This window comes from Aulonocara sp. 'chitande type north' Nkhata Bay, linkage group LG22 (assembly GCF_057382095.1).
Source record: "Aulonocara sp. 'chitande type north' Nkhata Bay isolate Kocher_YH1m ecotype deep benthic linkage group LG22, A_spYH_male_GT1.1, whole genome shotgun sequence".
Lineage (NCBI taxonomy): Eukaryota > Metazoa > Chordata > Actinopteri > Cichliformes > Cichlidae > Aulonocara > Aulonocara sp. 'chitande type north' Nkhata Bay.
The window spans coordinates 22,114,187-22,141,139 of NC_141364.1; the positions used below are offsets into that span (position 1 = coordinate 22,114,187).

Below are 26,953 nucleotides of genomic sequence, written 5' to 3' on the forward strand. Positions count from 1 at the left end.
AAAATGGGTATTACACTTATTATTCTCATTATAGACTTCAGTGGAACCCGAATTCGGTTTAATTTAAATGTTTGTGATTTGATATTCTGATGTAACTGCTGGATAGATTGCCTTAAAATTTCATACGGATATTAATGAATACTCAAATGAAACGGTAAACTTTTTTTAAATTTGTGGTAACTTTTCATCCCAGCACTTTGGTACTGACATCTGCCTGCATCTCAGCTCATTAAGGCAGTCAGGAGTGGGCTTTGAAACCCTTCATCTAAAAGACTCAACGCAGCAATAAGCCTCAGCGGATGCACCGCATGTTAATCAATAAGGCTCTGATGTTTCTCAGAAGGGAATCTCTGCTCTCTTCTTTTAGTCATTTGTGTCTTTTTGTCTTTCCTCTCATCGCTGCCTCCCTCCCATGACAGCCAACCAATGAAACAAGCTGCAATCTTTTCCTAAAGTCTATGATTAACATTTTTCTCTGCCTCATTTAAGTTTAAGGACAAATCCTTCACCCTTTAGCTTTGTCCTTAAACTCCTCTGGAACTCTTGCTCCTCTAATCCTATCTCTCCCTCTTTTACTGATCTTTCCCCCGGCAGCCTGCTGATATATCCTGTTTGTTCTCTTTTTCCTTTTTTTTTCTTCCTGTGACTATATCTTGTTTATTGTTTTGTGGGTTTTAATGTAATAGCGTGTACCTTTTCTTTCTAGTACTTTATACCAAGGACATCTTCTAACTCTGTCTCTCTTTGTTTGTCGCTTTCTCTCCCCGCCTGTCTCGCCGTGTTGCAGGAGGAGCTGCGGGAGCTGAGGGAGCAGCCCATCGACCCCCAGGCGGAGCAGGAAATCATCGACAGCATCGAGGAGGTCTACTTCTCAAATGACTCCTTCGACATGGTGCAGCATGAACTGGAGGTCAGATACTCTGTATGATTTCCAGCTCTTGTGCTATTGACTGAATGAGCTCCACTCACCGGTTAAGCGATAACAAGCGAGACTCGCTTGCAAGTTCCCACGCCCCCTTTCATGAAATCATTTCATTAAATCCACCACGTTTCAGTAAGTTTGATAACAGAAGTATTGCATTTCTAATGTGAAGAAGTATTGTTTATTGTGCTCTGAACCCCGTCTGGCTGGCAAAAATAAAGCTTTTTCACCTGAGCTGCTGTTTCTTACATTTCTGCTGAGCCGCATGCATACAATTGACGTCTGGATTGATAGATTGCATCTGCTCAACAGAAGAAGGGTGTGAAATCTCATTAGATTTATCTTGGTATTTCTACACCATCTGAAATGAGACTCTCAGTCAAGGGGAAAGTAATTACCTATCATCCTTTGGGCCATGGATTTGTAATATCTTCTTTCAGTAGCAGAGTTTGTTTGCTGTTTACCTTCACTAATCAGAGTTATGATCTGGGGAAGTATATTTTAGTAGATTATTTTTGTTTGTTTTTCTTTTCTTTGAATGAAGTAAAAGCTACACCTACCTTCAGCTTAGGCTCTTTGAAATACCTCCTGAGGTAGCTTTAAAAATTAAGATGCTCGACAGTGAGGATTAGCTCTTGCAAGATGAATGAAATCCTCGCTTTGGCCCTTAGCACCTGAAATTTGATAGTGTCATAGTTCTGCTTTGAATATATTTTTCTGTCTGGCACACTGAGCGAGGACTCGTACTGTGTTAAAAGCCAGACGTGGTGGGAAGCAGCATGCGCTGGTATCCAAGTAAGCACAAGCAAAAAGACTGGATGCTATCAGCAGTCTAAAGAGGAGGTTTTGTAAGCAAACACTAAGGTTGCATGTTTGAATTTCTGTGTGTGTGTGATTATAGAAACTCCCGCCCGAGTTGAACCTGCAGGAGTTGGAGGAATACAGAGACAAACTTAAAAGGCAACAGGCAGCAGTAAGTATCTCTTTCCCTCTCTCTGTCTTTCATACAAACTCAAACCCGAAGGCACACAAACACAGTATGGTGTCAGACCATGTCAGTGTACGTTATGATCATTTCTGCCTCGTGCTTGTGAACATTTCTAATCTACAGATTGTTCTCTGTAACTTTTTCAAATCATCTTTTGTTTTTCATTTTATTGTTTTATTTGACATGGAAACCCCTAACTGTTTTTGTAGTTCTGCTGAAGGTGTAGCACGTGATTTTTTAAAAAAGAAAAAAAGTCCTTCCTGGAGCCATTTGTAAGTTAGTTGTCCAACTAATTGTTTTGCGCGCGCGCGCCTGTGTGTGTGTTAGGGCCTGTGTTAGTTGTGTAGTAATCAAAGTGAAAGTTAGAAACAGCAGAAGGTCTCGTGCTTTTATTTCTCACACTGTGCGGCTCTGCTCTCTGTCATTCTCTGGAGCCATAGCTGCTCGCTCATCCAGTGAATATAGCAGGTAGAAAGAGGGCACTGTTTCTGTGCCAGGAGAGCACATTGTGAAGCAGTAGGGTACTGTAGATTGTCTTTATTTTCCAGGCCTTTTTTGAAAAAAGAAAGCAAAAATGGCTAAAGATAAAAAGTAGCTAGGTAACGGCAGTGAAGTGAACTCAAGCACGATGATCACTGTTCAGTTGAGGAATGTCAGACAAACAAATTGCCATGGTGTTTGAGTCTGCGTAAAAAATCGAATTGAATTTATATACAGATATAAAAACTTGAAACTAAATAGTTAACCAATACCCGAATGCCCAAATGGTCATAAATAGATAGTGACTGATTGTAATGAATTTGGGAATCTCCCTTTCAGTCTGTTTTTTAGTTGGGTTTTACCGTCTTTTGTCTTCAGTGCTGCCTTAATTATTAAAGGCACAGATTAAATATGATGCTGGAGACAGTCCTCAGAGATGTCGGTGCATATTAACCTGATAGCATCAGACAGTTGCTGCAGAATTGTTGGCTGCACATCCATGATGTCTTCCACCACATCCCAAAAATGCTCTGTTGGATTGCGATCTAGTGACTGTGGAGATCATTTGAGTACTGTGAACTCACCGTTATGTTCTAGAAACCAGTTTGAAGTGATGTGAGTTTTGTGACATGGTGTGTTATCCTGCTGCAAGCAGCCATCAGAAGATGGGCGCACTGTGGTTGTAAAAGGATGCACATGGCCAGCAACCATACTCAGGCAGGCTGTGGCATTTAAACAACGCTTAGTGCGATTGGTACCGAGGGGCCGAAAGTGTGCCAAGAAATGATCCCTCACACCATTACACCACCAGTAGCCTGAGCTGTTAACACAAGCAGGATGGATCCACGTTTTCATGTTGTTTACACCAAATTCTGACCCTATGATCGAGACTCATCAAACCAAGCAACATTTTTTTCAGTCTGTGTGAATTTTAGCTTCAGTTTCCGGCTCTTATCTGACAGGAGTGGTACCCGGTGTCGTCCTTTGCTGCTGTAGCCCACCATCTTTAAGCTTGGATGTTGTTGTTACCATGCGCTGACTTAAGTGTTGGAGAAAGTAGTTCACGATGCATTTTCTGCTAGTTTCTTTCTTTAAAAGTGTCAGTATGACACCTACACTACATAAAAAGCATGACAATAAAAGTTTGTTGGATGTCAAAAACCTCAGTTGACCCTGTCTCAAGGTCCAATTTATTAAGTTTTTACTGGAAAATAGAAGCAATAAAATTAGTTAAAGCCGACCTTGCTGGTTCACACTGTCGAAACACATTTTAAAATAATGATGTACTTGAAAAGAGAGTTTTCATTTATATAAAAGTGTTGAGTTTCTTCATTTGCCCCATTAAGTCATGGCAGGTTTTCCCGCACTGCTGTAATTTGCAGTTTGAGACCCATAGTCAGCACTGTGACGCTGAGAGTTTGTGCAGCTCTAGAGGAACGTAAACAGCCCAGAACACTTTTTACTTTTGTTTTTTGATGAGATGTTTTAAACTGCAAAGAAGGAATGAAACAAAAACACAAAAAAACCCAACAAATGCTCGATGCTGACGACGCTCAGTAAAAACTGAGTGAAGGTCAATCATTTTGTGCCATGACGTCAGTGCCTGCGTTTTCATCCTCAGCAAACTCATTTCCATAGCGGCTGCTCTGTTGAGGTTATTCAGGTACTCGCAGTTTCAGACGGGAGAGATGGCCTGTCAACAAATTGTATTTATAGCATCATGTGGCAGAGCAAGAAGCACTTTTTCCCTCTGCTTCTTCCATCCCCACAGTCCAGTGCAGATATTACCCTCCTACCTTCCACCCTGACAGGCTTCTGTACTTTTGCCCACTGCTTTGTCTCCATTGCTCCTTCAACTCTACTGCTATCCTTTTTTTTCACATCGATTTCCTCTATGACTCTTATCCCTCTTTTTCATGCATGCTGCGCTTCCCTCTTCTGACAGTAGCCCACAGAGCTGCCTGTTTAGTTAAGAGGATGCTTTAGACTTTCTGCCCCGTGGCATGGTGAGACCTGTACGTTTCTACAGTCTGAGTACACAAAAGCACCCTCACACATCCTCTCTCAGTCTCTCACGCTTTCTGTCTCTCGCACTTTCGCTCTCTCTCCCTGCCTCCCTGGCTCGCTGGCTGTCAGCCTGCAAGCACGTCGTGGGAATGGCCACAGTAATTGGTCCAGTGTACTGTCAGGCAGAAAATCCCCAGCTAAGTTTCTCAGCAAGCTCATCAAATGCAAATGTAAAATCCTGTGCCTACGAAAAGCCTTGACCTGTTTATCTGACTCAGTGGCCTGAGTATATTCAACATATCATTTAACCTTGTTTATTTTTAACTAGTTTAAAATCTCAGTTATGACTTTATTTAAGAGACAAGATAAAAGTATAAGAAAAACAGTTTACAGTTATCAGGATTTGCAAAATGCAATGAATCTATGTGAAAATGAATCGCTCAAAAGCTACTTAGAGTCAGTTTTTCTATTAAGGATATAAGACTGAGACGGTGGGTTATAGAGGTGTACAACATCTACTTTTAACAGAGTCTTAAAGAAAGGTTTTGTGCAGAAAAGTCTTAATTTCTCAGACAGACAAGCACCTCATCCTAAATGTGAGGCATGGGGGAGGAAGCATCGTGGTTTGGAGCTGCTTTGGCTCCTCAGAGGAAATCAAAAATGATTTCATATATTTTCAGAGGAGAATGTCAGGGCAGCAGACCTGAACCTTTAGAGAGGTTACGCTACCTGACAAAACAGAAATATAACAATGATGACAATGAAGTCATATTAATGAATGATGATTTTAACCCAACTGGTATCCCCAACATACCAGGGATCTGTAAACTGTTCTGTAGAGAGGATTGACCCTGACATCCCCTCCGTCGTTGTGCCAGTCTCATTAACTTCTGATGGAGGTTGTTGCTCCTAATAGAGGTTCTATAAGTTATTAAATTCAAAAGTTCTGTTTCTAACAAATACCCTATTAATCATTTTGATAGGAAAAAAAGTAAAAGTCATTGTGGATTTAATACCTTTGCAGATATATGTATCCTTTACTATTCCTTTTAAGAATTAAGACAAATTCCTACACGGAAAATAGATAGATGGAAATCTCTTCCTACCTTACATGAATAATGATTATCTGTACTTTTTGGCTTTTTCTTTTTAATGTAATGTTAAAGCCATAAAAAGTGCACCTGTCAGTTCTAGTCTTGCTAAAGTTGTAGGAGGTTATTTGGCATTTTAAAACATGGAGCCAGTGCAATATTCGTCCATCTTGTTGGGTTAAAGAAACGAAACACTTTTTCAGTGGTAAATTAAGGTTGTTGGAGTATCGGGGTGTGTGTGTGATTGATTTCATGTTTTGATCTGGTTCAGTGTGGCGAGTTCAAAGACTTGTTTGGCAGTAAAATCGATGTTACCTTATGCAAATTAGATGCAAGCTTTGAAACATGCTGCCGGAGCACAGCTTAAAGGATTGCGTCATTTTCCACACTTTGGAAGAATTTCTGAGACAATGTACAGCAGAAGTTGCAAAGTTGTTCTGTGAAGTCATGCATATGCATGAACTTTGTGTTGTGGGTCTCTGCAGCCAATTTTGTTAAGACTATTTCTAAAGGTGGGCAGTGTGTGTGTGTGTGTGTGCACTCTCTGACTCTCCTAGTCACACGTGCACACGTCCATGCTCATGCAATCATCAGCATGTGAAATAGGGCATTGCACTTTGAAGGGGCGATAATAGTGCTTTTGAGATGTTCAGCATAAAGCTGTCCTGCGATGGCTGATACCGTGGATAGGCTCCACACCTTATTTATAACACTTGGCTGTAAGCTTAAGTGCGAGCTTGAGTTAGTGCGGAGCAGGGGGTCGAGTACAAGAGCTGAAAGTAACAGTACTGTACGGGTAACTGTGTTTGCCATTGACGCAGGAGATGTGTGAAGAACTGCTGCAGCGACTCTATTTATGTGAATGATCTGCTGCAGGGTGAAGCAAACTTTCTGTGGTTTCATGGGTGAGAACAACTGCCCCGTTCCTCTGCCACAGTGTCCAAGCTTAATTGGCATCTGTGACACGCAGCTGGCCCACAGAGGCTCGTCTCACAGCTAATTGCCTTTTCGTGCTGCGAGACTTCAGCCCATACGAAAAATGTCAGGGTTCAGATATGTGATCTGCCGATGCTTTTCCTCATCATTTGAATGTAGCACACAAATGCTGAAAGGCCTTAATTAAAGTGGACGCTCATGCTTGCTCATACATCTAAGGCCTTCATCAAATCCTATCAAAAATTTGAAAAGTAATTCCTCCTCCAAATCAAGGCCTTGAAAGTTTGCAGTAACTTGTCAGTGTGTAATAAAGTACAAATATGCATGACCAGTGCTTAAAGAAACAGCTTAAATGTGGTACCATATAATTTTATATTGCTCTTCCCATCTATCTGAAAGTGGCTTGCTTTTTAGGAATGTAGGCAGAGTTGATATTAGCAATGCGAACGAACATTCTCCATTTTTAATGAAACATGAAAGCTTGAAATGAATTCCCCTCCTGCAGCACTTATGAATTCTGTTCCTCAGCTCAGTTTTTAAAATGTTGCCAGTCCCTGCCTTACTGCCTTATTGCTCTCCATGTGTGCATCAGGTTTTAGAGGTGTCCTGCTGTGGGAAAAAGGATGTTTCAGGTAGAGCATTAAAAGGACCGCAGATGGTTATAAAGCAGTTAGTGCTGTTTTTTGTTTTTTTTTTAAAAAAGAAAAAGACATTTGCCTCCATTTAGTAGCCTGACTGACAGAATACATTATAAAAGGCACTGAATGTGTTTGGAACAAAATCCATCTATAAGCAAGTGTCACTACATGACAACCATTCATTATTTTGGAGTAAGAAGCCCAAGTCCCTATTGAAATCAGTCAAATTGGGAAAAGAGACACAAATTTAAGTTCAGTTGTCATCAGGACCAAAAATAAAAACAAAACACTGTTTATCTGCTCAGTGGCCTGATTATATTCAGCATATAAGAGCTTAACATACTTAGTGTCTTTAACCCACGTTTAAAAGCTTGTTTCCCCTGCAGGTTATGCTCCTGCTGCTCAGAGATGGATCACGTTAAGGCTTCATTATTGGTTGAGTCCATCTAGCCAATGCAATAAACATGTCCAGCTCATTCTACAAAGCACTGAGCAAATGCTATGTATGCAGTTACACCGACTGTATAAAAAAGACGGATGTACCCTAGTGGTTTCTAGACTGAGCCTTTTTGGTAGTTTAATGACAGCATTTGAGATCTTACCGTGTTAGTTTTTTTTTAAGCAAAAAGTGTCGATATTTAGACCGGACGGCGAGGTGCTTGGTTATCTGCTAGTATTTGCCAGTTTGTTTGGGCCTCGTCAGTTATTGGCACTTCCACCTTGCCTTCACTTTTCATACACTAGAGCAGTGGTGTCAAACATAAGCCCTGGGGCCCACAATCGGCCTTCAATCTTCAATCTGGACCATTGGATGGCTTTGAAAAACGTGAAGGGAGAGACCAGTTTTAGACTCTGAACTGTATTTTCACAACTTTTCCTGCCGATAATGAATTCCCCCATGGTCATGCACAATACACCAAAGTAATTAAATGATAAATTTCAGTAATTTTACACATTTAATACTTACAGTTTAAACATCAAGAGTCATGCTGACAAGTTTCTTTCATTTACCAAAGCAGCGTTTCTTTATGTAGAAACACTGAGCTCCAAATGTTAAAATTGCTCTTCTTTGTCTTATATGAAGTCATTTCATTGATTAAATGTCTAGTTACACATCTTTACACTGACAGAGTTTTACCAGAGATCAAAGTGGGCTGTTTGTGGCTGGCGATGGAAAATAAATTTGACATCCCTGCCCTAGAGGTTGCCGCTTTTTAGGAATACAGGCTAAGAGAAACATTTTTGCAGCCATACAGAAGAAACAATTGTAAATCTGTCATGCGTCAGTGCCGTACCATGATTGGCTCCTGGTGTGGCTTTGATTAGCTCTTTAGCATCTTTTTCTCCTGTGAATTTTTTTTCCCTGTTGTTTGGTATTTTTTGGGGGCGTATTGCTTGTGTGAGAGAGCAGGCTGCTTTCCACCCCCACCCATCCAAGGTTAAATATGGTTTTATAAGACTGAGAAACCCTCGCAGTTTATTTTACTTTAGCTAGCCTTAATCAGGAAACTGACTCATATGCCTCAACTATACAGCATTTGGTATAATTATCACATGTTTGTATTTATCTGCAATACACCATATTTACTGTATTTTTAGTATACAGCTTTCTTTACAATGATTTGGTGTCTCTGTTAGCTTTTTCTAACAGAGTATGTATATGTGTGAGTTTCTGTGTAAAGTCTCTGAACCTCATATGTTTATACCAGTTGTTGTTGTTGTTATTATTATTATTCTACCACTATAAATGCCGACCATGTTTATATGAGTTGATTATCATTCATTTTCGACCGCTAGATTTGGATAGTATTTACTCCAAGCACCGTTACTGCTTTGCAGCCCAGTTACTGCACAATTAACCTCCATTAGAGCAAGCTGAGATTTAATGACTCTGGCCTTGTGGCTTAGGTAGGAGGGTTTGGGTACTCATAGCTGTTTTTCATTCAACAAAAAAATAGAAAGAAGTTTAGAATTGAATCAGTGAAATGCCAATAGGTGGCGTTATAGCATTATTTTGGGATAGGTTCGTGAGTGGTTAAGGGGGTTATTCTGGGCTCACATTAATACGTTACCTCACTGTTTTCTGTGTCTCCACCATTTTCTTGCCACATTTGTTGCGCCTCTTCTGAGTACTGAATAATTTTTCCTTGGTGAACAATTTATGCATACATTTAAATCTTAATAGAGGCACACACACACACACACACACATGCACACACATGCTTTAACCCTGCTGAAGGAGCTGCTTCAGCTGAGCTGCGTTTCCCATCTGTTCAGGTCTCCGGTTTGCTACCACGCATACTTAACACACTTTGAAATGTCATCCCCACCCATAGCCTCATCTGCCGCGTATCAGCACATACAAAAACCTCCTCGCTACCTCGACTACTCGTGCTTATTCTCTTCTCCTGTAAAACTCCACTTGGTGCGTGCTGGCTTATGTAGTTGCACGGTAAATGGAAGAGAGGTTGCTTACTGTGAGTGGGAGAGAGATTGGTTGGGTGCTGCATAAGCGATTGTCCTTTGCTGTTATAATGAGCAGCAGTATTAAGAGATCATGTATCTGTAGTCAGGTTTTAAAAAAAATCCAAAGTTAAGTTGCTTAGTATTGAAATTACTGCTTTTTTTGTAAACGTGTTGCTGGATAAACTTCTTGTAGCACGTTGTTGGATGATATCCTGTGACACCTATGACATCTTGAGCTCGGAGAGAGCACGTGCTACAAACTGGGGGCATGGAGTTCAAAACATGTGGTGCTTAACAGCGATAGTCATGCACATACACTCCTTAATGCTTGAAAATATTTAATTGAAGGCATTTTGACAACTAAACAGGATAAATAAACTTGAGTGGACCCCACCTTGTTCATTCAGTGTGACCTTGTTTGTCTGATCCTTCAGTGTGGATGAAGCTATTCATTTTCCATTGGCCTGCTGTGTTCCTCACTTTTTCCCCTTTCTCCACTAAAAGTTGTGATGGGCGTCACACGTAGCAGAGGTGGGTCAGCCTGATCTCATGACCTCCTTTAATGCTGTGTTTTGTACCATATGGGCGCAAGCTTTTTCAGTAATTACAGTTTCACCTTAGCTGTAAATCAAAGGCATACAGAGGGGAACACAAGAAATCACAAAGGGAAATGAGGAAAAGGAGAGTTCTCTCAGAGAAACAAGAGTTACGTTATTGAGAAGGACGCTGAATGAAATGAAACGGAGAATGCGAGACACTCCCTTTAAAAGGATTCAGCTGCGTAGAGCCAGAGATGCAGACATCCCTGATTGTTATTCTCAGCCCAACCTCAATAGCGAGATTGCGTAGCCTAAACAGTTTCTGTGGGGTGACATTTGGGAAGAACATCAAAAAGTCTTCATTCATTCTTCTTTTTTTCATTTTTTAAATTCTACTTTTCACGTTTATCGTCTCTTTCTTTGTCTTCAGGTTTCCAAAAAGGTCGCCGATCTCATTCTGGAGAAACAGCCTGCTTATGTGAAGGTAAGCCTCCAGTGTAGGCTCAAAACCACGCTGAATAACGTGCTCTGTATTCCAGCTCCTGACGTTTAATTCCAAAACACATCAGTCACTGTTTAAAGTGACGTCTTTTCTCAGCCTATGAGATGCGATAATTGGACGTAGTTATTTTGACGCTGTGGGGTTGTCAGTAGATGTGTTTCTGTGAATGTGTCATCTAAATACGCCAGCAACGATGATGACTGAATTTTGGTAACCATGGCAATAAGAAATCTAAATCCATTCACGGATAAAGAAAACGGAGGGGGGAGCATTCTAGTTTTAATGCAGAACGTAGTTGGGATGTGAATGAAAACTTAAGTCTATAAAACCCCTTCTTTGGTCACCTAGTGATGAAGGTCCTCCTATAAAGACGCAAACCGGAGGCGGCCTGGTTTGCGTGGGGTGGGTTCCATGTGATGGCAATCTTAGGCAATCGATGTGGGGGTTGACGTAGAACAAGACCTCCAAAGCGCACACGCTGGTCAGTCACAATGTCCTGGAGGGGACGTGTGGCAGTTTGACGATGTACTTGACCCCCGGGATCCGTCTTAGCCATCGCTGCTGGGCCACATTGAGTCTTTTGGCGATTCTGGCTGATGCTTTCCACGTCTCACAAACGTAGATCGCGGTAGGTATAACGATGGAGTTGAGCAGTTGAATCTTCGTCGCCAGAACGATCTTTCAAAGTGTGCTTACGGATCAGTGGAAAGAAGACCAAGGTCATGAGGATAGGCTATGTGACAACACAGGACCCCATTATGGTAGGATTGCAACCACTGGAGGAAGTGAATCAGTTCACCTACCTGGGCAGCATCCTGGCAAGTGAAGAAGGCAGAGCTGGCTGTCAACTAATCGAAAGGTCAGCGGTTTGATCCCCAGCTCCTCTAGGCCACACATCAAGATAGCCTTGGGCAAGATACAAAACACCCAATTGATTGTGTATTATAGATAAAAGTAAATATTAATATAAAACTTAAAAGCCAGTTGAAACCATTGTCAATACATCTATCTCTTAAATAGCCTCGGTTTCTAGCATGTGTCAAAATCAGTGTTTTCACTGAGGTTATCTTGTTTTCAGATGTTTGGTATGGTCAAGTATATTTATATAGCACATTTAAAACAGAGTTGACAAATGTGCTGTATATTAAAAGTATTTAGCCCAAAGAGAAAAATTGGACTAAAACTCCAGAAAAAATGAACACAGTACTCAAATATGCAGTCGCAGGGAATACCAAGCATTTATCCTGGCCAAACAGCAGATGACTGACAGCTTTACTGTGCTATCTAGTGAAACTGGACTGAGATCACTGGCATTGTGAAGCCATCTGAAGGTCGGCCTATGAATAGTAAATTGATCATTATTTTCGCAACCCTCCCTGTGACTCTGCAAAGTCACGATAACAGCAGAGTTTATTAGCAGACACTGGCAGAGGTTTCAGTGCAGCGTTTCCATTCACCCATCCCAACTCGCATTCAGTCAGCCTACAGCCCTCTGGATTTTTCAGGGAGATTCCATATTCACCACCTGAACATCATAAAGCGAAGGATGATGGGGTTCTAGTCTCAGTCAGAAAGATTCGGAGACTAATATAAGCCATCGTGCTGGTCTCTTGATTTACTCATATCTTAGAGTATCTACACTACAATAGGAACAGAGGTTTCTCTCCTGTGTTCTTGAACGTTTTTCTTAAGTTTTTTTTCCTCTCGTGTGATATTTCATCAAAAATGTTGCACAGAAACACACAACCTAAGGGTACAATGCCACTACTCCCCAGCGCTTGCTGTGTGCAAGACATCAAAGGGCACACAAATTGCACAGACACGTACGCTCATGCCTCAGTGCTTGAAATGAAGGGCTGATAAGCTCGTGATGTGATTCATAGCTATATAGTGACTAACATCTCTCACTGCTATTGGTGTCCTCCAGCGACACATGGCCTCCGCTTGCACTCGAATGTAATATGGCTTCTTCTTCGTGTTGACGGATACTTGGACAGCCAAGCCAATATCACTAATTCATGCGTTTGTAATTCTTTCATAGTGTTTTTTTTGTTAATATGCTCAGATTTTCCTGCAATGTTTTTTTTCCCTTTATTCTTTGTGCAGATATAACATTTTCTGTGAGGTCAAGGTGTTTCCAATTAAATTGCTATATTGATAAAACGGGCTGCCGGGTGGTTTGAAATAAGTGCCCGCTCTTATCTCGTCAGCTTTAAACAGCTTTGGATTGAGTGGCCAAACTGCATGACCCCTAGGCTTGTCAGGAAGGAGAGATTACTTTTGCTGCAAACCTGGCTGTAATAAATCTGCAGGTAGCCCTGACCAGGTCACTCAGCACTGCTGCAAACAAATGGATTACACTGGTAGTCCGTCATTTTCCTCTGAAACCACTTATTTATCAAAATTACTGTTTTCTCTTCTTTGTTTTTGCCTTTACTTCCAATTCCCTTGAAGATTTGTAATTTACCCAAGTCTGATGGTCTTACTGTGGGCTTCTTCCACTGGCAGGACTAGAATCTGGTAAGAAATATATCTGCCAGCAGGATTAGTGTCTCTAGAAATCTGCAGGTATGGTCACATACCCTTTAGATAATCATGTGTGAATGTGGAGCTGTGTGAGCCTGCACTTATATTTCCTAACTTTGCTTCCCAGTGACCTTAATACTACAAAGTGAACCGGTCCAGGCCAAAAACAGCAGCATCATTAGGATGTATAAGCAGGATAGGTAACGCTGAGCCAGTGCGAAGTCAGTGTGCGTGCTGGTGGTGGGGGTCACAGAATAACCCCTTATGAATATATGAATAGAGAAGCTTTGGAAAAATATCCCTTGTGACTAACTACCTCCTTCTCCTTAACCTTTGCTACCGACACCCACAGAGCTGTGTTTGTGGATGCCGTTGTAGTCAGACCGTATGGTGTGACTGCATTAGAGTCATCTCACTTTTCCTGTTTATGTACAGTACATAGAAATCTACTGTATACATGTTTTTTCCCCCTTCCATTCAAACCAGCTGTGCAACCTTTTTTTATCTATTAAAACCTGCCCGGCCATTTGTCAGAGCCCACCACTGTGCAGTTAGTGCATCTCCTCTTGCACAAGCTAAGCTGATTGAGCCCTCTGTCAGGTTAAGTGTAGCTTACAGATAAGGTAGACAGCTCGGAGCTGTGGTGTAACAACAAATTGGAGCCTCGGGCTACATACTGAGCGCTCATTGTGTGGAGTGTGCGTGTGTGTGTGTGTCTGAAAAAGTATGTGTGTTTCTGGTTGAACCTGTATGTGTGAGCATTCAAGCTGTCTTTGTGCTTCCCCGTGTAATCCACAGGTAACAGAATGCATCAGCACCTTTGTACTAGCTCACTGTGGCATTTGTTTAACTGCAATAACTGTTGAGTGCGGTATTACTTTATCTTGATAATGATCACCAATATATGGCATAGAGGATGGTAGATACTGGAACACAGGTGATTAGGGTTCATGGGTTCATCATTGACCTGATTTTCCAGCAAGTGCACATATCCTGTTATTATATAGACAGTGTATTTTAACTTGCCATTATCTTTGGGAGTAAAAAGAGAGATTTTAGCTGTGAGAGTGATGTCTGTAACTGAAACTGCACGATCCCCTTCAGTGTGAACATTCGGATGAGTCTGGCTTCAATAAATGTTGCTTACGGTTGTTCGCCTGCGCTGCTCCCAGCGCATGAATCAATTTGTTCCAGTCAGTTTTTCAGTTACACCTGAGGTAAACCTGCCGAGTCATCCAAATCCCAGCTCATTCCTACATCTTAGGGCAAGTTCTGAGGACATATTTTAAAGTATAACCGAATTACACGCAAATGCTACACTGGTACCTGCTATTTTTAACCTGCTGCTTATGAATTTATCATTAAGAAATACTCAGATACTTGGTGACTCATACATGTTTGAGAATAAAGATCAGAGAAATCAGCGTTAGTGTTATGAGCTTAATTTTTTTTTTGCTTTACTGAAAAAAACTAAATTTTAGTTGAATTTTTTATAATGTTGGGTATTGCAGTACCTGGCACTAATGGTATTATCACAACCAAACACTGATCATGTATGGTTTAATTGGATTGGCTGAGAAACACTAGAATGCAATGGAAAAAGACAAAAAGCTCTTATTAAGACTTTCCTGGCACCTACACACCAAATTTGATACAATACATTGTAACAGCTCTGGCTTGAAGCTTCTACATTTTCAGTTATTGTTGATTTTTGTCAACGAGGTGATAATGTTACTTTATGCTGATTGTTGAGGGCTCTGTGGATGGTGGAAGTGCACTGGACTTTAAAAGTCCACTGTTGGCCTCGGCATGGATTTAATTTTCATAGAAATGTTCAAAATACACTTTTTTAGTATTTATATCCTGACACATGAATGGTGTCTTATATTCATCCAGAAAAACATCCATATCACATGGTGTACGTACCTTAAGAGAAACCTCTGACTATTACATGAGCCCTTGCAAAGTGTTATGAGGACTTGACAAGGTCTTTGTCAACACTCAAGATCATAAGGGCAGATCTGTTTGAATCGGCTTATTGTTCTCGTACCCACAGCTGAAGTGCCTCTTTGGTGTTGTTGGTTTATTTTTAATGACCGTGGAAAATTGAATTTCCCTGGATTATATTCCATTGGTAAAAGGTTGTTTTTTGCCTGACAGTGTTATGAGGATTTTTTCTTTTTGCCAACACTGGACCTTTCTTGTGGAAAAGTAATACAGCATTATAAAAGAGGATCAAACAACAAGCTTCTCCCACCTCAGGCATGACATCTGGCAGATAAAAAAAAAAAAGAAAAGATAAAAGCACAAAGAAGACAAGGAAAGTCAAAAATACGACGGTAAGCTGTTTGTCCGTTGGCCCTGTATTGGCTAAGGGTGTGCTTGTTCTCAGCCGAGGTCATTCAAGTGGCATAATAACTGCACTCTCGGAGCAAAGTGCTCATTGATCCTTTTCTAAATGTCAACACCGAAGGGAAGGAAGACATTCTCTGATTTTTCTCTGTTTTGAAAGTTATTCTCCTAAACTGTGGTATACTTTGGCTCTGATAAATTTCTTACAATAAGAACATCATTTGTGTTATCTGTCTGTTTGCAACAGAATGTAGATGGAATTTGCTGTTATGTCTTTATGTGCTGGATGGGGGAAGTGATTGTTGTATAGAAAGTATCATAACTGAGCAAGTGTGGTGATGTCTTTATGTCGGTGAGCTTTCAGAACTTTTGTCCAACAATAAACCATCTTGCAATGGGACTACACCAGCCATGATGTCTCTGAGTTCTTAAAGGCTCATGTTAAGGTTCACATCGACATCTTGTTTGGTTGTAATGCTCTCATCTTGAATGCCTACCTGCTGCAGGTGTTGTCTCCATGTTTTTTCATACTGTTGAACAGACAAACAGAGTGAAAAAGGGTGAAAATAAATACCAGCTACAGTGTCACATCTGGTAATAACCCATTTCATTCTAAAGTATTTTCTTAAAGCACTTAAAGGCATAGTATGTTGCTCTCTCTCTTCTTACCATCTCATTTCTTATTTACAGGAGCTAGAGAGAGTGACGGCGTTACAGACCAACCTGCAGCTGGCAGCAGTCATTTGCACTAATGCAAGGAGGTAATTGCGTTCTGTTACATATCATCTATTCTGAGAAACCTACTCAAACAGCTCATTCAAAGTGCATCTGCATATTAAATGCTTTCCTCATAACCATAATGGCTTTCATTCAGATATTCTCAGTCTGTTGATGTGGTCACATTTGAGAAATATTTTTGTCTTGTTGTCTTAAAATAAAGTAGCTGTCCAAAACCTGCCACCACACATGATCTGTTCTTTGTTTGTTCGAGCCGCTATGTGGTTTGTGTGGGTGGTATAAGACAAAGCTTTATGCTGCCAATTCCTGAAGGTTTCGATGGACATGTAGCATACAATGCTATGTAACAGTTTCTTTTTATAATAAAGTGTAGATGGACAAGATGTGTTGGGGAAATGGCATCAAAGGTCTTATAGGGCTGGATTGAATCATATGGTTACCCTACCCCTGTCACTCTTTTTAAATTTAAATAATAGACTCTTGTTTCATGGTTATTCCTTTTGAAAGCTCAGATACTCAATTATTTCAGTGATTTGTATAAATAGAAAAAGTCATCTTCAGGTACAAAAGTCTAGGGTCACCTCTTATTTTATTATATTTTACTTCCAGGGTGCCAGAACTTCCTGTTTTTCTTGGCTTTTTGACATTGGCTGCTTTTTCACTCATTTTCAGTCCAGTCCTTTTACCTAACTGTTTTTGGAGTCTCCCTTTTTTGTTTTTGTTTGTTTGTTCATGAAGCTATTTAGCACTGACCTGAATCACTCAAGCATAAAAACGCTTAAGCGATGAACCAGTGCTGTGTCTAGACATAACCAACGACTTAATAAAGAACCAATTATACATTGTATCTTTAAGCAATTTGTTAGTGGCTTATTTCTTGAATTTAGTCAAAAATATTGCCAAAGGTATAAAATAGTATTTTTGCACCAATAATTCCCAAGGAGCTGTTAGCTGAGAACTTGGCATGTGTCAGCACTGTGTGCTGTGCCCCCTTAATAAGTTAGAGGGAATGGGACAAGTGAAGGACAAAAGAAGAGGTGTGAGGAATAAACTTACTATCTACAGAAAATAAACAGTATATGAAAGTCAGGAAAGGCAAAGGCCTGACAATGGGACCTGAGAGATGCATCTCGCCTTTCAGTTAATCCATCTGCTGTTCACTGAAGCCTCATCAGAAATGGTCTCAGTGGAAGGACGGCTGTCAAGAGGCCATTCTTAAGAAAGGGAAACAAGGAAAAAAGGCTGATCTATGTCAAATTACACAAGACCTGGACTCAAAATCAGTGTCAACAGATGTTATGGAGTGATGAATACAAATGAGACAGTTTTGGTTCAAATTGTTGCCATTAAGTATGTAGGAGGTCACGAGAGAGGTACTATCTATAGAGGTGTCATAGTTTTGGCTGCATTTCAGCCAGCAGTGATTTGGGACCTTGTCAGATTTTATGGAATTATGAGTTATAAGCTTAGACCTCAAGATCTTTACTCAGCACTGAAAGCATAACAAAATAATGGTGCATTCATCTATTACTCTTAAAGTCTGTTACTACCTGGGCTATGGTTCTGTGTGTATATATCTTCTCTTGTGCTGCTTACCGTCTTGTTTTTGACCTCTGAATACTTGGTAACATTGACCTGAGACTTCTTCTGTGAAGGCAACTGAGTGTGGCAAAGGAGGGATTCACCGAGGCCAGCCTCGGTCTCCTGGCCAATCAGAGAAGGCGACAACTGCTAACAGGCCTGCTCAAGTCTCTGAGGACCATCAAGACCCTGGTAAAGTTAACTCACATGGTTTACTATGCAGCTTTTTTTTGGGGGGGGGGGGGAGACCAGGGAGCAACCACGGAGCAACCACAAGTTTCTGTGTTTCAGCAGCTGCTAACAAGCACTACATGTTAACAGTGATGTATTGACCAGTGAGCATGGAATAGACTATCAATGAATTTAAGTGACTTCGCTGTTGTAGTTGAATATATCTGTGGTTGGGTAATGAGTTGAGCTCATGTCACCTTTGAAGGGGGCAACGAGGTGCCTTAACAAACATGAAGTTTCAGGTGTATATGTGGAGAGGGTGCTTTGCGCTCGCATATTTAGGTGCTCAAATTGCATCCTACATACAAAAAGTTGAGCTCGACTTCTAATCATTCTTCAACAATTCAACAATTCTCAGTATCACACATCAGTGATCTTTAATTGGTTCTTGAGGTCATCCTGCAAGGATTCAATCTGTTGTTTTGGTTAATTCAACTTTCAACATTGTAAATTCTGACTTTTGTCTTGGTGCTGTCCTTTGAATTACTCTAGTAATGAATACATTTTTCTGTGCACTATTTTCTTTCTACTCTTTTTATTTACTAATGTGTATTGGTTGACCTGCAAAATCATTTAAGTATGATGTAGTCCTCTGATTCTGACTGACCTACATCGCTCTGAAATAACTTCATAAACACAGTGTGATGTTACTGTTAACAAATAAATGCAGTCTTCAGTAATCACTGCAACAGTTTCTCTACACATGATTTAAAATTAAGCTGGGAGTTAATCAGACATGCTCTCTTTTAATCACTTTAATCATTTGCTCACACTGTAATCAGAAAAATATGCTGCCAACATGATCACAGCAGGAAGCGCAGAGCAAGTTTGAATAGATTATTAGTTCGTATTGTGTCCTCTTAGGTATTTGATGCTGTATTCATGTGTTTTTCTGCTTGTCATTGCTCCCCCTCACAGCAAAGAACAGATGTAAGACTCAGCGAGATGCTTGAGGTATAGTAATCCCTACACGCACGCACGCGCACACACACACACACACACACACACACACACACACACACACACACACACACACACGCTCTGTGTTATTAATTGACAGTAAAAGGTCAAACATCAGTGGGGATTCAACATTGAAAGCAAAACCCACACAAACATGAGAGACAAATACAAATCTATATGTGCTGTTAAGGTCAGCAGTACAGTATATGGAATAGATTTCACTGCCACTGTGTGTAATCCTTGGTTATTTGCAGAGTACCTGCTGTTATAAGCATTTTAAGAAAATTGTAGTATTAGACTGGATCAGAATCGTAAATCTATAGTAAACCATCATCCACAGCTTTCACCTGGTGTGATTATGGACTAGTTTTTCCATTAAGCCACACTGAAAATCCTATATTTTTGTGTCATGTAACATGCATTAAACATTATAACTCCTCTGGTTCTTTAGGAGGAAGATTATCCAGGTGCAATCCAGCTGTGTCTGGAATGTCAGAAGGCCGCCAGCACCTTTAAACACTACAGCTGCATCAGGTAGAGTACGAGCAGATTGATAGAGTGATATGTTACCGTATCCAGCGGGAGTAGGCATCGACTTCATTTTTCTGTCTGGAAAATATTTTGTTATGAATATGATTTTCATGAGTTATGCTGTTGTTTTACATCTTCCATTGTCAATTCTTATTTGGGGTAGAAGAAATTTAGAGATTGACCTGATTTTAAAATATTGATTGGTTTCTCTTGAAATGTGTCTTTTTTTTCATGGCTGGAATCGAATTGCTCTGGTGTAAGACGTAGCATTAACAGGGCTTGTTATGTCCCCTTGTTTGCATTAGGTGTGATATCAGAGTAGTTTCTAAAAGTTTTAACCCTCCAAAGACATTATTAGTGCGCTGATATTTCAATCTGAACCAGAACATCTTTACTTCAGCCACAGTTTTCTTTTTAAACATTTGGTTTGGTGTTTTTGGCAAGCTTTAATTCTGAAGTCCTCAGATTGGAAAACACATATTACCAGTTACAGGCAGGAAGCGTGAAGGTTGTGCCACAGAGATAGTTAGACTGGAAAAACTTATCAGAGGTGGTGACAAATGTAAAGCAATGAGTAGCTTCTTTATTTTTACGCTCTCCTTTTTTTTAAATGTAAGAGTGAGATTTGAAAAGCTTTAGGGATGATTGATGCAGAGAAAACGGGAAATATAGTGAATACTTGACGGTTTGTAGCTGGGTGTTCAGACCTTTTTATGCATTGACAGATTGATCCGGGATGCCAGAGAGATGAATAATGATCATCTCCACCCATTTCACCTGCCCACGGATCCATCTTTTTGTTTTCCTTTTTAGTCAGTTTCTTGACAGTCACGGCTAATGGCTGTCCCTCCCTGAGCCTGGTTCTGCTGGAGTTTTCTTCCTGCTAAAAGGGAGTTTTTCCTTCCCACTTTGGCTGGTTTTCTTTGTATTATTGTAGGGTATTTAAATTTGGTGCCCTATACATAAAATGGAATTGAACTGAAAAATTGTGTCTGTAAATTGTATTACGGGACACTGTGTTCCTAACAGCCTGTTGCAAAACACATAATTTCTTTAGATTGTCGAAGATAACACAGTTTGATAGATATAAAAGATTATTTTTTTGAACCATGGAGGTTCAACATGTCAGGCCAAAAAAAATCCCCCCAAAATAACTACATACAACAGAGGGACAGTATCTGAAAGACATATCGTTAAGGAACAGAAAAAAATGCAGTGAAAGATTCCCATTGCCTTTGCAAACATGCACATGCAGATTTTATTTTATATCCCACAATGTCTTAACACAGTGGAGCAGAAAACAAAGGCAGCCTCGTTGTGATGCCAGAATGACAACCTGACTGTTGGGAAATGGTGATCAATAAGGCGGCGTTATGCAGAAGGGATTGTTTTGGTGTGGAAAAATCCTCCCACTGTCCCCTCCCGCCTGCAGCTGCCGCCTATACATGTAGCTATCACCCCTGTTTCCACCGTCATTAATTTATCATCATTGCAGTTTCATTTCGAAAGTGATGCTCTTTAAATGTGCTCGACTGTGGGTGCGTGGATTAGACCTTGCACCATTTGCCACCAGTGTCAACACCCACCACAAGAAGCCTATCAGTGCAGTAACTTGTTTGTGATCATCGTAAAACTTGTTCTTGCAGTGGAAGTTTGCTTGCTCTTCACACTCGTGCTGTTTTTTAAATTCTTCCACTGTTTCTTCCTCCTCAGTGGATGCAGTTTATAACATGGGTACACTGATTACACATCTGTCATGCTGCGCAGTAACAAACTGCACTTTCTGTCCATACCCCTTAGGCGGCCCGTTGCCCGTCTGCTACACTTCCATTTAACCTTGTAGCGATGCTTTTCCATTGATTGCTGAAGGTTGTACATTTGTCATGCCCACTCTTCGTTTGACTCCATTTGTTCCTTACCCTTTAAAAGTCAATATCGTCTGCCCATGAAGGTACTTAAACGGCTGTCTTGGTCCATTTTCTTCAGGCAGCTTAAGGACCCCATGTGTCCAGCATTGTATTCACGAAATGTGAACTCCGCTGTGATCTTAGAATTACAAAGGCGGTGTCTAGTCTGAGCTTGTGTGTGTGTTTTCTTCTGTCAAAGTAAAATTATTGGACTATTACACAATTAAGGTATGTCGTGCATATAATTATAAATGCCTGCTGCCATCATGATTCTGCAGAAATAGAAAGATTGTGCTAGATGTGTTTGTTTTATTGTGCAGGAGAAGTACAGCTCAGCATGTGAACAGTTTAGAGCAGCCTGCCCAACATCAGCAAGCAAGCGTCACGAGTAATAGTGTGTCACTTGAATTTGTGTTTTCTTGCTATGCTTTAGAGATCATGATAAAGGGGTACCCCCACCCCCTACCCCCCGAGCATATTCAGAGTCAGCTCAGTTTCTTTGGTCCGATGGATGTTTTTTGGGGTTTTTTTTTGTAGTTTCCCTGCCCATTTCTGTATTTGTGGCTTGTTACTTTTTCTGGTGCTTTATAAGTTTGGAAGGAAGATGATAAAGGCGACCAACCCCGTTCCCTTACTGACAAGACTTGACACCTTAATATGTACCAATAACGATGTCTGGATTTGTCCAAGGGTGTCCATAGTAACCTGTGTAGGCGGAGATCACTCGGACTTCTGACGTACACGTAGTCATTTTGTTCTGGATGCCTGAAATATGACAGAAACCACTCAGTTTCCACTAGGTTACCCCTAGTAGGCATCCAAGGGGGAAAGAAGTAACATTTTCATTGATTTGTAGCTTGCCCTTTCCAATAATAAGCAGAAAGTATCGATCGTGTCTTAATTTCTCCAGCAAACCAGTTTTAGTGAGACATGTTGTCTCTCTTTAATATTTGGATCTAACTGGGTTTTGATGTTAGCTGCTGTACTAAATACTCAGTTTATCAGATTAATCAGAGCGTATGCATCTGTATCCAAGGTTTGCATAAGTTTTAGTCCGGAAAACAAAGTAATAAATTAACAAAAAGCAAAATAAAAAAGGAAAGTGACTCAGAAATCTGATAAAATTTACAAGCGTTACTGAATAATCCATTACATTGTATCAGCTTTTGGTGTTACCTTGGAGCCAGCAAGTCATAATAGTACCCATGCAGAACTCCAATAAAGACATTAGTTGCAAATACCTCAGGAAATATTACATAAAATCTTGTACCTGAAAAAAATAGTAAAACAAGCTAAGCACATTCTAACAGTCTGACAGGATCAATTTCCCCCGCTGCTTTTCTTTCTAAACTCTTTTATCTTTAAACTGATTCCTACTTACCCTCTTCTCTTTTAGCTTTCCACAAACCTCAGCTGCTTTCTGTCTGGCATAATTCTAGCAACTGCCATCCCCTCTCCCCCATCTTTCACTCTTCCAAGGTCTTTCCCTGCTTCTTTGTTGCCTTTCTACCTGTGTTGTGCAGTGGCTATTATAACTCCAGCAAAAATGTCACTCTCACAAAATCTGAGGATCCTGCAGATCCTTGAAAGCACAACACACATCATCTGTTTTAGTGAGTCATCAAGTCAGTGTGAAGAAACTAGCCCCAAGGCTCTATGGACACCTTTCGCCAGTTATTAGTGAAAATGGGGTGAAAAAACCCTCCTAAATTCCATCAAACTATGTTTCAATGCTTGTTTTCCCTGCGGGGAACAGATTGCTAATTAGGTTTTTCCTGCTCATCTGTTATTTATGCATTCTGTCTGATCAGCGATGACTGCCAGTATATAGGGAGGAGCTGCATCTGTGCATTAAACCGTATGTACTGGACAGTGACGCATACAGAGGAGAAGGACTGAACAGCAGTAGGTGATTGGCTCTCATTGACTTCTTGTAGATCTCAACAACCAAGAGGTCGAAAATTTTGTGCCAAGTGTGCTTAAGTTAGGCTTAGAAACTCATTTAAGGCTTCAGTAATGTATGATTAAATCAGCCACTTTAGCTCACTGGATATCATGCATTCTGTGTAGATGTATTATTAAAAGTGCAGGTGAGTCCACTGCTGTAAACTAAACCAAAAGACTAAAAAATGACCTAACTGCTGTTCAGGAATTACAGCCATTTCTTTACATGTACTCCCTCATTTTTAGAGTTTTAAACTGAAATGGACAAAATAATTGAATTTTAAATACAAGGATTATTTTTAATACTTGGGTAAAAAATGTAGTCTGTGACTGCTTGAAGTCCTGAACTCATGGACATCACCAAATGCTGTGTTTCCTCACGTGGGATGCTCCGCCAGGCCATAGCTGCTTTTTTATGGGTCTCTCTGCTTTCAGGTTTGTCTTCAGTAACTGAAAAGCTGCTTTACTGGGTTGAGATCAGGTGACTATCACATTCTTTGCTTTGAGAAACTCTTAGGTTGCCTTTGCTGTTTGCTTTGGATATCCACTTGCGCTGTGAAGCACTGAGTTTTGCAGTATTTGGCTGAATATGAGCAGAGAGCATAGCCCTGTCCACTTCACAATTCATTGCTTCTTCTATCAGCAGTCACTTCATCTATAAACACCAGTGACCTGGGTCCACTGGCAGCCATACATGTTTGATAGATGATGTTTTATACTTTGGATCAGGAGCTGTTTCTCTCCTTTTCCATAATTTTCTCTTTCCATCATTCTGGTGGAAGTTCATCATGGTTTCATTTGTTCAGATAATTTTTTCCGGACTGTCCAGACTCTTTTAGATGTTTTCTGGCAAATGTTAATCTAACCTTCCTGTTCTTGTTTAACAACTGCACATTGCTACATTTATATTCATGAAGGCGCCTCTTGGTTGTAGACCTTGATAATGATGCACCTACCTCTTTGACAGTATTCCTTACTCGGATGGATGTTGTGAAAGGAAACGATTTGAGCTTGTCCTCTTTTTAAGAATACATTAGATTGTGGATTTGGCTACTCCTAATGTTTTTGCTGTCTCTCTCAAAGGTTTATTTAGTAAATGGAGGCCTCCTTCACTTGTACTAACATGTCTTTCAACCTTATATCAAGAGTTCCTGTGAACAGCTACGAAATGCAAGTTCAACACTTGGGATCAACTCCAGATCTTTTATCTGCCTAATTTGTCTTAATGTAGTGAGATAACCTGGCCAAGAAACCTGTGTGTCAGTCAGCTTTCTAGCTACTTTAAAGCCTCTGAAAATGGGGAGCTATGTATAAAAATAGCTGTAATTTTTAAACAGTTAATGCACTATCCTTTAAAAACCCTTTGAATCAAAGCTGAAAGTCTGCACTTCAGTCAGATATTGATTATTTGATTTAAATGTGGTGTGCAGAGGCAAAATCTACTAAAATTGTCTTTGTCCAAAAACTTGGACAAACTTGCAGAAGTTTGCAGCTAGCAAGGTAGACAGCCAAGGTACACACTGAAAACAGCTTCTGTGTTTGGTGATATTTGAGGTCTGCCACTAAAGAAAAAAGCAACCGAGGTTGTGCTCGCGTCAGCCTACACTGCTAATGATTATATTTTTCTTTTATGCTTTCTCAGTACTTTTTAGCTCGCAGTTTAGCTCCTGTTACTCTGCACTGCCACATAATACACTTTAATGTTTCATAACAGGGCTGTAGGAGAGACTGCTAACCTTGAGTTCACCTCTGCACAGAATCAATCAGGGATTGGTTTGGCCTCTTACATTCTTTATTTTGTCTCTCTCACGCACACACACAGACACGTTATAACAAACGCAAACTGTGCTCCACTAGAGGCTACAGTACCTGGCTTACGGATCACACACGAGTCTTAACCGGTCTTTCACACAGGGCTGTGTACGTGTGTGTTTGTGTCCACTGGCATGGACTCTGCATGTGTCAGTCCAGCTCCCAGCGTGCTACCGCATAAAAAGGAAGAAGCAGATTAGCAAACGTGCAGCAGCTGTGCTGCTGAGCTCAACCTGGCACTACTCCCCGAATCACTCTGCCCCACCTCTCCTCCTGCAGCTAAGCAAAAACCACACCCAGCCACCACAGGGGCATTTATCATCCTGGCCTCTGCCCTTCTGGTGGATGTTCTTAGTCTTGCTCTACTTTGGGCCTTTCCTGTGTACATTCAGATTTATTAGCATTGATCAGTTCATCCCTCTGGATGAGCCTGCTTTCCAGCTGCCTTCCAACTAATTTTCTTTATCTTGGCTTTTAATCATAGAGGAATTGGCTGTGACTTCCTTTTTCATATTGTGGCCAAGAGTTTCTGATGTTATCGTTGCTGTCACGCATTTGCATCCCCGACTGTATCTCATACCTGTGGTAAACAGCTTAGTCATCACTGAAAGTTAAACTGAGGCTGGCTGCTGCAAATCAGTCCTTCCTAACTTTTATTCTCATCTCTGCCTTTTTTTTTTCAGTCTAAACACCCACATTTCGCTTTGTGCACCTTATAAACGCACACGCATGTCTACACACGTAGATACATTACCGAATTTCAAAGTGTCTGACTCATTTATTCACCTGTTTTGCAAACTGCTACGTGCAGCTTCTGTCCCTTTGCAGACTCCTTCTCTTCTTCCTCACTGCCTATCCCTCACTGTAGCTAGATGCTTAATTAGCAATTTGTTAAGGACACACTCTCCCTTCGGCAACTACACACTCACAAGGCACAACATAAGAGCAGGCTGACCTGAAAAAGACCCCGAGCGAAGCGGTGACAGAGGCAGGAAAACAGTGAAACAGAGGGTGATTATGAATGGATGCAGTGGCGGGGAAGTCACAAGGGAATTGAATCAGAGTCTTGGGATCTGCAAAATAGTCATGTTTCCTGTTGATGCTTCTCAGCTTCAGAGTTGAAAGTGTTCGCCAGGATGAGTCGAAATCTGAACGCGCGCCAAGGATGCGTGGGCATTTTGTATCTCAGATAGCATGATGCTTGCACAGAAACACACACTATCAGCATTCACAGTTTATTTCACTGGCACACATATTTCCAAACTTGGTTTTCATCCATCAGTGATTTTCATGTTTTTTTAAATAAACCAATTAGTTGAACTAATTCATTCATAATTTGATCTTCAGTATTGTTTGTTATTGTTTTTCTTTACAGCTGAAATGAAGTTAAATGGTTAAAAATGGTGTGCATTTGGTTTAGAGTCATTTGTGATGGACATTTTCTAATATTTGTTGTCATTTCAAACAGATCAGAAAATGTAATTGACAGCAATTAAATGTCTTAAATAAAAAAATTATATTTTCTCATCCACCTTCTTATTTCCACAGCGAGTTGAATTCCAAACTACAAGACACTTTGGAGCAGATCGAGGTATGTGCGTCCATGCTTCGTCTCTAATTCCATTAGCAGAGAGCAGTAAAAGGACGTTTAGCAGTGTGTAATATGGAGTTCTAACCTCATCATTTTCCAGAAGCCTTGATCTGAAAGAAGCAATTTATGCTTCATTTTGAAATTTTTTCATAGTTTGCCTTTCTTATTCTGGGTCTGCCAAATATTGACACATTCAGAAAAGTCGTTATTA

At 40.5% G+C, this 26,953-nt stretch overlaps 1 protein-coding gene across 2 annotated transcripts in view; it reads left to right on the forward strand.

Annotated features, from left to right (window-relative positions):
* Positions 1–26,953, forward strand: part of vps50 (VPS50 EARP/GARPII complex subunit) — a 128,763-nt gene that overhangs the window by 18,835 nt on the left and 82,975 nt on the right. For both annotated transcript variants that reach the window (XM_086281415.1, XM_086281416.1), the window contains exons 3-10: positions 788–910; positions 1,824–1,895; positions 10,498–10,551; positions 16,138–16,208; positions 17,841–17,958; positions 18,916–18,951; positions 19,409–19,491; positions 26,700–26,742. In XM_086281415.1, coding sequence (XP_086137541.1) covers positions 788–910; positions 1,824–1,895; positions 10,498–10,551; positions 16,138–16,208; positions 17,841–17,958; positions 18,916–18,951; positions 19,409–19,491; positions 26,700–26,742 — 600 coding nt within the window. The remainder of the gene's footprint in view (positions 1–787; positions 911–1,823; positions 1,896–10,497; positions 10,552–16,137; positions 16,209–17,840; positions 17,959–18,915; positions 18,952–19,408; positions 19,492–26,699; positions 26,743–26,953) is intronic.